Source organism: Papio anubis, chromosome 18 (genome assembly GCF_008728515.1).
Source record: "Papio anubis isolate 15944 chromosome 18, Panubis1.0, whole genome shotgun sequence".
Classification (NCBI taxonomy): domain Eukaryota; kingdom Metazoa; phylum Chordata; class Mammalia; order Primates; family Cercopithecidae; genus Papio; species Papio anubis.
Window position 1 is genome coordinate 50833845 of NC_044993.1, and position 15259 is coordinate 50849103.

Consider the following 15259-nt stretch of genomic DNA (forward strand, 5'->3'; position numbering starts at 1 on the left):
AAGCTACATGATGATTTCAAGAGACACAGAAAAAGCATCTGACAAAATCCAGTATCGTTTTGTGAGACAAAAACACTCAAAATAGAAATAAAAGAAAACTTCCTTAACCTGATAAAGGCTCACAGCTCACAATATACATAATGATAAAGACTGCATACTTTTCCTCAAGATTAGGAACAAGACCAGGATGTCTGATTTTGCCACTTCCTATTCACTGACCTGGAGGTTCCAGTCAGAAAAAAGAGAGTGCATGTGTGAGTAAGCATGCACCAAAATTGGAAAAGATGTAAAACTATCTCTATTCACAGATGACAGGCTCTTGTACACAGAAAGTCCGAATGAATCCGTATAAAGACTACTAGAACTAATGAACATGTTCAGCACAACTGCAGGACACAGTATCAACACGCAAAAATCAATTGGCTGACACACACTATAATATGGACAAATCTTGAGGACACTATGCTAAGTGAAATAAGCCAGTCACAAAAGGACAAAAACTCTGTGACTCCACTAATGAGGTATCTAGAATAATCAAATGCATAGAGACAGAAGGTGGAATGGTGGCTGCCAAGAGCTGAAGGCAATAGGGAGTTATGATTTAATGGGTACAGAGTTTCCGTTTTACAAGATGAAGAGATGCAGAGATGGATGGTGGTGATGGCTGCACAACAATGTGAATGGACTTAATGCCACCAAACTACATCATTTAAAATGGATAAGATGGTAAATTTTACATGTTTTACAATTTTTAAAAAACATTTAAAAAACTATTGTATTTCTATACAGTAGCAGTGGACAACCCAGAAAGTAAATCAAGAAAACAATTCCATCTACAATAGCATCAAAAAGTTTTAGGAATAAATTTCACAAAAGCACAATTAAACACTGAAAACTACCTAACATCTTTGAAAGCAATTAAAGACCTAAATAAATAGAAAAAGATTCCATGTTCGTGAACTGGAAGACTTAATATTATAAAATGCAATACCGTCCACACTGGCCTACATATTCAACACTGTTCCTATCAAAATCTCAGCTGCCTTTTTGCTGAAATTGACAAGCTTATCCAAAAATTCACACAGAAATGCAACCAGAATAGTCAATGCAATCTTTAAAAAAATTTTTTTTAAAAATAATTAGTCTCTGGTTATCCAGTCAATGCAGTCTTGAAGGAAGGCTCATACTGATTCCAAACTTATTACAAAGCTGAAGTAATCAAGACAGTGTGGAAGTGGCATAATGATGAACACATAGTATCAACAGAATAGAATTGAGAATCCAGAAATAATTTTTCATTTTATGATCAAGTGACCTGACTTTCAACAGGGTGCCAAGATGAAAGTCTTTCCAACAAATGAAGCTGGAATAACTGGATAGTTACGTAACAAGAATGAAGTTGGAGCCCTCATGCCATAGGCAAAACTTAACTCAAAATGAATTACAGAACTAAACGTAAGAACTAACACTATAAAATTATTAGAATACAAGTAAATCTTTGTGTCCTTGGATTTGTTGCCAACACCAGTAACAGAAAAAAAAAATGGTAAACTACATTTACAAAATAAAAAATTTCTGTGCTTCAAGGGACTCCATCAAGAAAGTGAAAAGCGACTGCGCGCAGTGGCTCATGCCTGGGATCCTAGCACTTTGGGAGGCAGAGGTGGGTGGATCATTTAAGCTCAGGAGTTCAAGGCCAGCCTGGCCAACATGGTGAAATCCTGTCTCTTATTAAAAATACAAAAATTAGTCGGCTGTGGTGGTGGGTGCCTGTAATCCCAGCTACTCAGGAGGCTGAAGGAGGAGAAATGCTTGAACCTGGCAGATGGAGTTTGCGGTGAGCTGAGATCATGCCACTGCACTCCAGCCTGGGCAACAGAGCGAGACTCTGTCTCAAAAAACAAACAAACAAACAAACAAAACATAATAAGTAAAAAGAAAAGCCACAAAATAGGAAAAAAATACCTGTAAATCATATATCTAATAAGGAACTTGTATCTAAACCATATAAAGACCTTTTTCAATGACAAAAAATATCACCTAATTTAAAAATGGGAGAAGAATCTGAATGGCCATTTCTCAGATCAGATAAACGTATGGCCAATAAGGACATGAAAAGATTCTAATCATAAGGCATTAGGAAAATGTAAATCAAAACCACAATAAGATACCACTTTACATCCATTAGGACGGCTAAAATCAGAAACAAGAACCCTAACAAATGCTGGCAATGGAAAGGATGTGGAGAAACCAGCGCCTCCATACACTGCTGATGAGAATGTAAAACTGTGCAGCTGCTTTGCAAACAGTCTGGCAGTTCCTCAAAAAGTTAAATAGAGGCTGAGCAACACAGTGAAACCCAGTCTCTACAAAATACACAAAAAATGAGCCAGGCGCGGTGGCATGCGCCTGCAGTCCCAGCTACCTGGGAGGCAGAGGTGGGAGGATGGCTTGAGCCTGGGAGGTGGGAGGTTGCAGTGAGCTGAGATTGCGCCACTGAACTTCAGCCTGGGCAACAGAGGGAGTCCGTCTCAAAAAACAAAATGAAACAAAACAACACAAACAAAAAGTTAACCAGAGTTACCGTATGACCCAGCAATTCCACCCCTAGGTACATAACCAATAGAATTGAAAATATATGTACACACAAACATTTGTACATGAATGTTCACAGCAATATTATTCATAAAAGCCCCAAAGTAAAAAACAGCCCAAATGCCCATTAACTGACAAATGGACTAACAAAATGGGCAATAGCCATACAACGAAATTTATTTGCCCATAAAAAGGAATAAAGGATATATGCGACGTGATGGACGAATCTTGAAAACATTACACTAAATAAGACAAGTCAGGTACAAAAGAATCATATAGTATGATTCCACTTAAACGAAAATAGGCAAATCCATAGAGTTACAATAGAATGTAGATTAGCGGTTGCCAGAGGCTGGGGGGAAGGGACAAATGGAGAGTGGCTGCTATTATGGGGTTTTTGGGTGAAGGGGTGAAAATTACAGAATCAGATGGTGGTGGTGATTGCACAACTCTGTGAATAAACTAAAAACCATTAAATCATACACTTTGTGGACTTTAAAGGGCTGAATTTTATCGTATGGGAATTTTATCTGAATAAAGCTGTTATTTAAAAGTTGAGAGAGAAATTGAAGCGTACATTCAGAGAAGGAAAAATTGGGGACAGGGTAAAAGGTGGAAGGGATAGTGCAAAATTGATAAGCTGAGAGTCACTGGGAAAGAGCTACCAAAAGTTTCTAAGAAATAGTGACAGACAGGCCTCATAAACATGGCTTGAGGACGATTAACCTGCAGCAGTGTAAAGAATGCACATTTTAAGACTATCTTTAAAAGGTAAGATTTTCACTATATGCCTCACATTGCAAAGGGATTCGCAAGTGGAATAACATACAAAACATATTTCTCTTACATCATTTATATAGTCAATGATCAAGGAATAAATGATATTTAGAAGGACATTTAAAATCAGCACATACTTAACTACCATTTTCTCTTGTCTGTGCACACATGTGTTTTAGGGAAACTTCAAAAGAATGGGAGAAAGAAAGGACCAAAGTCAACAAAACACAGACGTCATAACTCTAAAACTATTCAATATTATTGCAGCAAACAGCTCAATAAATGCTCCCTGACTGAAAACCACTAATAAGAACAACAAAACAACTGAGTTGGTTTAATCTTGTTTGTTATTATACAAAATCCAATCAGTCACTGTTTGCAGAAAATATCTTCTAAGGTTCAAAGTATAAAATTCCTCAACCAGGTTTCAATCTGTTTTGAACATTCCATTTAAAATGGGAAGTCAGCTGAGTCATCATCACATAATATACTACTGCTAAAAATTCAAAATGCTTTTCCCTAGTTACAAGAGTGGAAATGCTAGGATTCCTGCTTCATAGCCAACTCAAACACACAGAGTATGCAAATCATTTTTAAAATAAGACATCTTAAATAGGAAATTTAAACTATATTTATTTTCATGGGTGGCTTTTTTGTAAGATGGAAAGAAGCTATGCCTTAGTCGAATATTACTTCCTTTTGAATCTCAAACATCTTCCTCTTATTGATACTATTCAGCTCCTCTGACAACCTCCTCATAACAAAGCAGTTTCTTAATCTTTGAGGAGTAATGACCCTTTGAGATCCAATGAGCACTAAGGACTGTATCTGCTTTTGTTGTGTTTTTTTTTATTTTTATTTTAGCATACATTCAATTTTGCGAAATACTTCATTAATGTGGTCCCTCTGTGGAATCGGGACGAGAACCCTTGGTCTGGTGGCACCGTGCCCCTCTAATTTCAATGAGGCATTCTTTCAAGAAGGTGTATTACAAGCCCAGCCCCAATGTTTCATTTTCCTACCAGGGTTATCAGTTCATCACTGGTCAAAGCTGAAAACAAGCAACTTTTATGTCCTACAGTAAGGGAGCTACCTTCAGCATAAATCTTCATAAAAGCAGTAATCATTATGGTCGATCGATTTAAATACAAAGGCTTGTAATTACTGTATCCTCAAATATTTAAAATTACACCTCAGTTTAAACCAACTGTTCGGCATTTCCTAAAATGAAAGAAACACCAAGTCAGTGTAGAAGTGAGAGTACTGGATAACCTTTCGGTTAATTTACTTCAAAATGCTGTGGTGAGGGAATACTGAATCATCACCTATGGGATACTCCTGCCAAAAAGGGTCAACCTGAACCTTATCATACAGACAAGACCCAAAAAATGCAAATTTCAGTCTGCAAAAACTACTAGACTGGACTATTTCAAAATGGCATTGTCATGAGAGAAGCAGAAAAGGGCAGGAAAATGCTCCTAATGTAAGAGAAACTTCAGACACAACTAAATGCAACCCAGGATGCAGGAACTGAGTGAAAGAACAAATATAACTTTAAAAAAAAATTGAGAAAATTGGGAAACTCTGAATAGGGACCAGACAGTATTGTAAAGTTAAACTTCCTGTGGGTGATCACTTGATTGCTGTTAGGATGCCCTTATTCTGTGAGATACCTACTGCCACATTTTGGTGTGCAATGTCATGATAGAACAAATGTAGCAAAATACTAATAATCATTAAAACTAGGTAAAGAGACAAAGGTATTTGTTGCAACATTTTTGCAATTCTGCTTAAGGTTAGAATGATTATTTATTTATTTATTTGAGACAGAGTTTTGCTTTTGTGCCCAGGTTAGGCTGGAGTGCAATGGCGCAATTTTGGCTCACTGCAACCCCCGCCTCCCAGGTTCAAGCGATTCTCCTCCCTCACCCTCCCAAGTAGCTGGGATTACAGGCATGTGCCACCATGCCAGGCTAATTTTTGTATTTTTAGTAAAGATGGGGTTTCACTATGTTGGTCAGGCTGGTGTCGAACTAACTCCTGACCTCCAGTGATCCGCTCACCTCGGCCTCCCAAAGTGCTGGGATTACAGGCATGAGTCACCATGCCCCGCCGATTTTAAAAAATTTTTAAATGAGATAGGGATTTCTGTTTTTTCAGTGGAAGACTTAATCATGCATTAGTCTGAACAGAATACATACAATGCATACTATTTTAGTCTTTCCAATCACGGGCAGTATTTTTGCAGTTATCACTAAAATTGTAAAGATGTTTTGCAATTTATACTTTCAGACATTTCAGATGCCAGAAATCAAAAGAGCTTACAGAATGGCATTCTTTTTATGTTTATATTCAAATTCTCCACAGAGCGTTATTATACATTTTTAAATTAAGCTTACAGCTTGAGATTAATTTATTCTATCAAGTGATTTACCACCTATTTGCCAAATTAAGCTAGGAAAAAACCATATTAGGTTTGTGCATTAAAAATGGGCAAAAACCACAATTAACTTTTGCACTAACCGATAGCAATATGCATGTGCTGGCCTGCAAACCATATCACAGCCAAGCAAAAGAAAAGCTTAACCAAATCAGATTTTTTTTTTTTTTCAGACAAAGGTTGATGAATTGCATGAGTGGGATCCACCTTAGCTACAGAGACCTAATGCCTTGGGGTTTTACTACTGCTGTCCTGGTCATTTCTTTTCTTTCTTTCAAAACAGAGTTTCACTCTGTTGCAGAGGCTGGAGTGCAATGGCACAATCTCGGCTCACTGCAACCTCCACCACTCAGGTTCAGATTCTCCTGTCTTAGCCTCCCAAGTAGCTGGGATTACAGGTGCATGCCACCACACCTGGTAATTTTTGTATTTTTAGTAGAGATGGGGTCTCACCATGTTGGCCAAGCTGGTCTTGAATTCCTGACCTCAAATGATCCACCTGCCTTGGCTCCCAAAGTGCTGGGACCGCACATGGCCTGTCCTAGTCATTTCTAATATAGCATTTGTCCCAGGCAAAAGCATCTCAGACAAGTGTCCCAGGTTAGATGCAACATTATATGGTATATATAGCACCTTTAACAACTTTTGTTGTATGATGACATACAGTTGGTTTATGGGGGGGACAAATCAGTATAACTTGAAGTTAACTTCTACTTTAAACACATTTAGTACATGATAGTAAAGTCATCGCAATGAACATATTGAGATAATGGCTTTCACTCTTTTAGGAAAAAAAGGACAAAACAAAATTATATTTTATCTATTGTGCAATATAAAATAAAATACTGCACAATGGGAATAGTGCTAGAATTAGAGTCAAAAGGCCTGTTTAAATCCCAGCTCTGTCACTTGATAGAGTATAAACTTGTGTTAAGTTACTGAATCTGTTTCAACCATAGCTTTCTCACTTGAGAAATGAAGAAGTGAGAATGCTGGCTGATCTCCATCTAAAGTCACAGTCCAGCTCTAAATATTCAATGATTCTATGATCCTGGCTTCCAAAATATTTTTTCAGACTAGACCAGTTGAGTTCTACAGGTCTAGACCAGTACTGACAGATTTTTTTTTTACAATTGCAAAATGCAACTTAGCATCTTCTCTCCCCGAACTCCTACTTCTGCTCTGACTTCTATTCTGTTCAGAGGTTGGGTCAAACTCTCATTCACCCAAGATGAAGGTCCCTATGTATTTTTAACTCCTCTGACACCTAATCAGCTGTCAAATCCCAGATTCTTAACTTCCTCAGCATCTTATACACTCATCTTTTTTTCCTTTCTCTCTTTTTTTTTTTTTTTTATTTTTAGACAGAGTTTCACTCTGTTGCCCAGGCTGGAACGTAGTGGCACAAACTCAGCTCACTGCAGCCTCAAACTCCTGGGCTCAAGCAACTTCCCACCTCAGCCTCCCAAGTAGCTGGGACTACAGGTGCACACCACCACACCCAGTTAATTTTTAAAAATTTTTTTGTAGAGGCAGGGTCTATCATGTTGCACAGGCTGGTCTCAAACTCCTGGGCTCAATCCTCCTGCCTTGGCCTCCCGAAGTGCTGGGATTACAGGTGTCAGCCACTGGGTCCAGCCTCACTCACCTCTCTTTGCCACCACTTCAATTCAGGCCTCCATCGCCTCTTGCCTAGATCACTAGTTTTCTCCCATAAATACACCTGGTTAGTAATTCCAGACGAGAAGATTATTCTATCACATCAGTACCCAACAAAAAGCATGCAACAGCTCCCATACCTAAAAATTTATGCACAAGTTCCTCAACCTGACATTCAAGAACCTCTACATCTGGCCTCAACCAGTTTGCTACAAATACCTTATATAACCTGAACTACACACTGCAATATCAAAATCTCCTATACTTTCTGGATTTTTGTGTCCTTACTTCTTCTGTTGTTCTTACAGTGCCCTTTTCTCTGCCTTTCAAAATTGATTCTTTAAAGTTCAGTTATAATGGTATCGCCCTCACGTAGACATTATGGCTCCCATGATACTAACAGAATGTGACAATTTTAATGGCCAACTGTGAATTTTAAAATACAGTTTATCTATGATAGTAAACTACATTTATTACTTGTGCCAATGTTTAACTGGCACTTGCTACCAGCAGGCACACAGTCTTGAGGATTTGCAGCTTAGTAGAGTAAAAGGAGAATGGCAACACAGCTTTGAAATTCAGAAACCAGAGCTTCCAAACTGAGGATGTACATAATAGGGTCTGGGCTTCCATGTTAATAAAATTTTTTTTTTCTTTTTTCAGACAGTTTCACTCTGTCGAGCAGGCTGGAGTGCAGTGGCACGATCTAGGCTCTCTGCCTCCCGGGTTCAAGTGATTCTCCTGCCTCTGCCTCCTGAGTAGATGGGATTACAGGCGCACGCCACCATGCCCAACTAATTTTTGTATTTTTAGTAGAAATAGGGTTTCACTACGTTGGCCAGGCTGGTCTCGAACTCCTGACCTCAAGCAATCCACCTGCCTCAGCCTCCCAAAGTGCTGGGATTATAGGTGTGAGCCACAGCATTTGGCCAAAAGATGTTTAAATTAACTCAACATCTAAAAGTCGGGGGCTTTCACATTACAATTCCTAATGAAGATCTAGAGCAGTGGTTCTCAGCCAGGGTCGATTTTTGCGCCACACCCAGGGACATCTAGCAATATCTGAAAGCATTTTTGATTGTCACAATTGGGCAGGGTGTGCTACTGCGGATGCTGAACACCCTGTGATGCACAGAACAACCCTCACAATAGCAAATTATCTGGTCCAAAATGTCAAGTGCCCAGATTAAGAAACGGATCTAGAAGTACTGCATGCATCTGTGGGTTCTGCCTACCAAAAGAAATTTTCCAATTTTTCAAGTTCGAAGCCTAAAAAGTTACTCCAATTACCAGTGATATGGTCTCCTCCAAGTTACTTAACCACCTTATACCTCAAATTCTACATCTGCAAAATGGAGATAATACTACTACCTACCTCACAGGGTTTTTCAAGGATCAGATGAGTCCACGTAAAATCTTAGGAAAACTGTGCCAGGCACATAGTAAGCAATCAATAAATTTAACTACTTACTTCCCTGGCTTAGTGCCCAGTCCCGCATTTGAAATATTGAAAATGCTCAAAAAATGGTTACTCAATGAATACAATGCCTTGATTTCCTGGGGAGAGCACTAATGGGTAAAGACAGATACATACTTTTTTGTGAAAAAGCAAACACAGCTAAAGATGGAGTTGAAGGAAGCATCTGCCCACTTAATCACTTCTCTCCTTCCTCAGAACACTTTTAACCTGCACGAAATGCTCCCCCTCATTGGATCCTTAGTACACATTGCCTTACAATCTCTTTGATATTTGTTTTTCCTTTAATGCCTTCTGACCAACTGAATATCCTCAAGCACATGAATGGGCTGGTATCTTTTTGATTCCTACGTCATCTACCTGGTATTACTGTTATTTATGCACTTACGATAGTCTTTCTATTAGACTGTACATGCCCTCTGTGGACATGGACAGCACTTTACTCCTTTTTATGTAACCCAAAGGGCCTAACAGACCTCAGCAACTGGCTGGCCCAAGCCGCTCGTTTTATAGACTGGACAGAGAGGCTAAGTGACTTGCCAAGAGTCAAGGTCATATTGCAAGTAGCAGAGCTGGAATTCAAACTCTGATAAATAGCCAACCTAGAGACTCGAGTTCTACCTAATATTAAAATTATACCTGTGGTACAGACAATTTTTAATCAAGTACTAGAGCACCTTCATAGGAATTAAACTGATAGAGTTACCTGACAAAACAAAAATGGAAGAAGAAATAGACCTCTAAGCTCTGTTCTGCTGATACTACACTTTAATGGCTCAACCTGTTTTCTTTAATGTTTCCATATCTTAACATTTCCTTACTAGATTTTGACAATAAAATTTATGTAAATATACCACAAATAGTCAGTGATGTCAGACTTAATTTCCTTTAAATGATCCCATAATTATTTTGAGTAACAGAGAATCCCTTACTGGGTAAACCAATGATGCCTATCCTTCACCATCTGAATATATTCTTTAACGATCACCTGAACAGATTAGTATCTTATGAAACTCAATAGACCAGCAATTTGGAACAATTCTACACGGTGCAAAATATTCAGACGATTTGAAATGTGAGTGTTAAAAACCCCAACGTAAACCTAAAACCTGCAATAATCAAGAGCAAACCACATTAAAACCTGAGATAACAGAAATTTTATTTTATTCTCAACAAGTGAAAAAAAAATAAGAAAAAAAAAAAAAGCTATTCACGGATTTGGTTAACTGGCTAAGTTTCCCGAGTGTCCCAATATGATGCAAAAGAAAAAGGTGAATAAGAAAGGAAAAGACGGCAGGAAAGAAAATGAATGTGAAAAGGAGTTAAATACAGTACAATTCCTTGATGCTTAAGCAATTACAGCTCAATGAAGCTAAATATTTCCATTCCATAAAGACCTCGTTTTAAAAAAAAAAAACAAAAATCCTCCCTTAGCGGTGATGCAAAAGCAGCAGGGCCCAAGAGGGCCCAACAGGAACGATAACCTCTTCTGGAGAAAAGATTTTTAATTATTTTACCAGCTGATAAAAAGAGCACACACCGAACACTGACAGAAATGGAGTTTCAAAGGAAAACAAAACGCAGCTTATGCTTGGTAAAGTTCAAGGACAAAACTGTTTCCAATGCAACAGAATCCGCCTGACTACAATGTGTTCGGGGGGGGGGGGGGGAAGAAAATGCGAACACATAGTATCTTTTTATAAAGGCAACAATTTGAACTACAAAGTAATAACGGGGAAGCCAAAACAGTTTGACAGCCCGCCATAAGGGCCGCCTCAATCATGAGTCACACAATGCCTGCAACCATTTACAATAGTAATTAATGCACAAGTCCCCTAATTAAATTCTAAAAGGGTGAGAATGCTTTAACTAAGTTTACAAGAATTGCTTTGCGCTTTTTTTTTTTTTTAAAGAAAGAAACACGCGTAATTACGCATCTCCCCGCAATCCCTCCAGTATTCCCCCCAGGCCGCTTCTCCCGAATGTCTGCTCTCTGGGTGCCGAAGAAAATGACACGGGGGAACTTCTCAACCCAGAAAGGGCGAATCGGAGTAGAAATATACGATTATCATGGGGCGGGAGATGGAAAGCTCGCCCATCTTACCTGCTAAGATTTCTTTCTACGTCTTTGGTAGCTTTAGCTTCCAATTCTCTGAAACAAAAAACAAAAACAAAAACAAAACAAAAACACACACACAAAAACGAGATGCGCGTGAAAACGGAGCTGCTGCGGCAGAGGCTCGCGCCGGGGCCGGATGGGGGAGGGGAGGGGACGGGGGGAGGGGGACTCACAAAGCTGCGGGGCTGCAGCCCGGACTGCGGTCCGGCGGCGCGGGCGAGGCGCAAAACCCGGCCCGGCCCCTGCGGCGCGGCGCGGCGCAGTGAGGCTCCCCCGGGCCGCCCGCCCGGCCTCCGCAGCAACGTAGCCTGCGCCCTCCCGCCGAGGCCCGAAGTCTCGGGGACGCCCGGCGCCGCCGCCTCCGCCGCCACCGCCGCGGTTGCGGGCCCTGCGGCAGCGCCCGCGGCTCCTCCCGCCCGGAGGGAGGCCCTCGTTCCGCTCACCTCATGTGTGTAAAGTGCACGAGCAAGTGGGGCGCGGCGAAGGAGGCTCGCGAGCCTCAAGCCCTCCGCAGCGCCGCGGGGAGAGGCCCGAGCCGCTGCACCAGCGCCATTTTCTACACCGACCCGCTGCCGCCGCCGCCGACACCGCCGCCGCCGCAGGCCCCAGACCGGAAGTGAATGCCCCACTCGGCAACCCCTTCCGGGGGCGCCGCGGCCACTGGCCCCCAAGATGGAGGCCCTAGCAACTGGACCCGCAGACGGGGCAGGTCCTTGGCAACCGCCCCGGCGTGGCACGCTGCACCCAGCCGGACCTCCCTGGGGGTCACAGCCTCCGAGGCGCCCCGCGGAGTGGCTGGGGGCCCTGCGGAGCCCCGAGCCCAACCTTTTTCGGTGCGGCCGGCTCCGGTCTGACCGAGAAGGAGGGGAGTCCCTCCCCTCCTCCTCCTTTGCTGCGACACAAGTTTCCTACCCGCCGCCCGGCCCCTCCCCCACTGACACACGCCAAAAAAAAAAACAATTGCCTAAAACGCAAATCCTACCCCAATCTCAGCCTGATGAGCCCGCGCTGCTTTTGAATTCAGCCACTTATAATTATTTTTGACCTTGGGTCAGTTATTTAACCTCTCTGCTTCTCTTTTCCTCCTCAGGTAAAGAATGCATACCTGAGGCGGGTTGTGAGGCTTAAAAGCGATTTTTATCCACCGACCTTTGACTCAGCAGTTCCGCCTGCACGGATTTTCTGCTCAGGAAATAATTCTGGGTATCTGCAAATATTTCACCATCGAGATACTAAGCTGTGGTATTGATGATGGTGAAAAATTGTAAACAGCCAAAATGTCCAGCGCTACTAGATGGCTTCGAAGACAGCTACTGGCATGTATTAGGACACTGTAAAAATGATGTGGAGGAATAATCCCGGCATGAGGGAAATGGTTGCAATAGAATAAGTGAAAAAGCAGGTTCCAAAGTAGCTCACACAGTAAGAAACACCTTAGTGCAGACACAGCAAGATACATACATGTAGATACACTACGATATGTATATATGTAGACACAGATGCATATGTGTACATTAAAAGTATACATGTATACCTACATGTAGATAAAATAAGACATATCTGCAGGTAGATACAATATATAATACATGTAGATACCGTAAGATACATATTTTCACTTGCATGTGTTCTTTCCAACCTTTCATCATGCTTTTTCTTCTAATTTAAAGATAATTCCTCCTCTGTGCTTAAAATCTATAACCTTTATACTTTCTCAGAAACCCCACTCTGGATCATCCCATTCTCCTTTTTCTAACCTAAGTCCTTCAACTGGCTTTATTTTTTTATTTTTATTTTATTATTATTATTATTATTTTTAAGGCAGAGTCTCGCTCTGTCTCTCAGGCTGGAGTGCAGTGGCACGATCTCCGCTCACCGCAACCTCCGCCTCCTGGGTTCAAGCAATTCTTCTGCCTCAGCCTCCTGAGTAGCTGGGATTACAGACGCACACCACTGCACCGGGCTAATTTTTGTATTTTTAGTGATGACGGGGTTTTGCCATGTTGGCCAGGCTGGTCTTGAACTCCTGACCTCGGGTGATCGCCCAGCCTCAACTGGCTTTACAACATGCTTGAATCTCTCCCATTAAAACAAACAAAACTTCCTTAGACATACTGGGTTCCTATCCTCTCCGAGAGGATAAGCTAGTGAGTGAATGCACAGTCATGAAATATATGCACCAAAATGTTAACTGATGATGACTTTTTTCCTTTTCTTCTTTTACTGTATCTTTTTTGTTGTGTTTTGCAATGAGCATGTAAAAAACACTTTTTTTAAAAAAAATCAGGTTTACAAAATGTAAAATGTAGTGGGCACCGAATAAATGCTAGTGACTTTCCTTTTCCCGCTATCATCCCTGAGGTTCACTTACCTATACTCATATTTGTTTTTCTTTCGTAATCCTTTCCACTTAAAATGTTTAAAAAGTTACTACGGTATTTCATTAGGAGTTTAAAAATATGAACATATACTTATGGCACAATATGCTTTTGTACCAGGTTTAGGAATAATTTTTCACAACAGCATAAGGCAATGAAAACAGTCATGTTTATCAACATTTGCACAGCTGTTGAGATTGGCTGATTTTTTTATTAGACTTTTTTAGGTTTTAATAACTCAGTGATTCTTAATTGGGACAATGTTGCCCGCCATCCCTACCCCTGGGGACATTTAGCAATGAACTTTTTGGTTGTCACACTGGCTGCTACCGATTGGTATCTAATAGCTACAGACCAGGGATTCTGTTAAATATTCTACGATGCGTAGGACAGTCCCCTACAACACTGGAGTATCTGAACCAAAATGCCAATAGCACCAAGGTTGAGAAAGCCTGGAACTAATTCCCAGCTCCAGAGAAGCTAATAAGATGTGATTTCTTGGCCTGGTGCAGTGGCTCACGCACTTTGGGAGGCCGAAGTGGGCGGATCATCTGAGACCAGCCTGGCCGACATGATGAAACCTGGCCTCTACTAAAAATAAAAACTTAGCCAGGCATACTGACGCATACCTGTAATCCCAGCTAATCGGGAGGCTGAGGCAGGAGAATCGCTTGAACCCAGGAGGCGGAGGTTGCAGTGAGCTGAGATCACGCCATTGCACTCCAGCCTGGGCAACAAGAGTGAAACTCTGTCTTGGGGGGGGAAAAAAAAGATGTGATTTCCAGAAGGTTTGTCGACAGTGATTGGACGTCCCATCTGAGCCTTCCTGGGCTGCGGTGTAGAGTGTTCTATATGAGGTCATGCTAGTCACTTTTAAATTATCTCTTACTTAAACTTGGTTCATACATCAAAAAAAAAAAAAAAATGACAATACGAGATCAGCACTGATTCCTTATGTGGGACCCATTAAGGGATCTTTTCCTGTTACTATCTTTTCTTTTTACTAAATAATCATTCTCTCTACTGAGTATTTCCCATCACCATACAAACTCATTAAAAAGTAAAAAGCCCAAACCTCCCTTGATGCATCATTCCTCTCCAGCTCCATTTTTCTGCTCTTGTTCCCAACAATGCTTTCTTGGGAAAGTGTTCAGCACAAGCACCTTCACTGGCTCTCCTCCGTCTCCCAGCAATCTTTAACCTGATATCCCCATCCCTCCTCCAAAACTGCTCTTATGAAGATCGCAAGTGACTTTGAGGGTACCAGACTCAATGGAAATATGTCTGTCTTCATCTTGATTTACTTCTTAGCTACATTTGCCACAACCTAACCCTCCCTCCTTCTTAAGAGAATCTCTTTGGTAGGCCATCTTAACATTATATTCTTCTGGAGTTCTTTTTACCTTTCTAGCCTTTTCTTTTCTTTTTTTGGTATGTTTTGCTAGCATCTTCTGTTTTATATCAAATAAATGTTGGAGATCCCCCCACTCCCAAGGCTGTGTTCCAGACTTCTGTTCTTCCCCCTTCTCTACTGTCTCTTTAGGATGGGTAATCTCATTTATTCTGTTGTATTTAACTACTCTCTGAATGCAGATGACTTGAAAATTTAAACCTTAACCCTTGTCTCACCTGTGTACCCTTAAATGCCAAAATGACAATTCATTCACACAATATTTATTGAGCACCTACTATGTGCGTGCCAGGCACTGTGCTAGGACTGCCTTCAACGCAGACAGATTTTTTTTTTTTTTTTTTTTGAGACGAAGTCTCGCTCTGTCGCCCAGGCAGGAGTGCAGTGGTGCAATCTCGGCTCACTG

At 41.1% G+C, this 15259-nt stretch overlaps 1 protein-coding gene across 8 annotated transcripts in view; it reads right to left on the bottom strand.

Annotated features, from left to right (window-relative positions):
* Positions 1-15259, bottom strand: part of TNRC6A (trinucleotide repeat containing adaptor 6A) — a 212807-nt gene that overhangs the window by 88981 nt on the left and 108567 nt on the right. The window contains exons 1-2 of one of the 8 annotated variants that reach the window (XM_031658380.1): positions 11511-11933; positions 11053-11100 (exon numbers count right to left, since the gene is read on the bottom strand). The exons of 4 other annotated variants lie outside the window; for them this stretch is intronic. In XM_031658380.1, coding sequence (XP_031514240.1) covers positions 11053-11100; positions 11511-11515 — 53 coding nt within the window. In that variant the 5' untranslated portion in view covers positions 11516-11933. Of the gene's footprint in view, positions 1-11052; positions 11284-11510; positions 11934-15259 lie in introns of those variants that run through there. 3 more of the 8 variants (XM_031658389.1, XM_031658388.1, XM_031658391.1) reach the window with 3 other exon arrangements.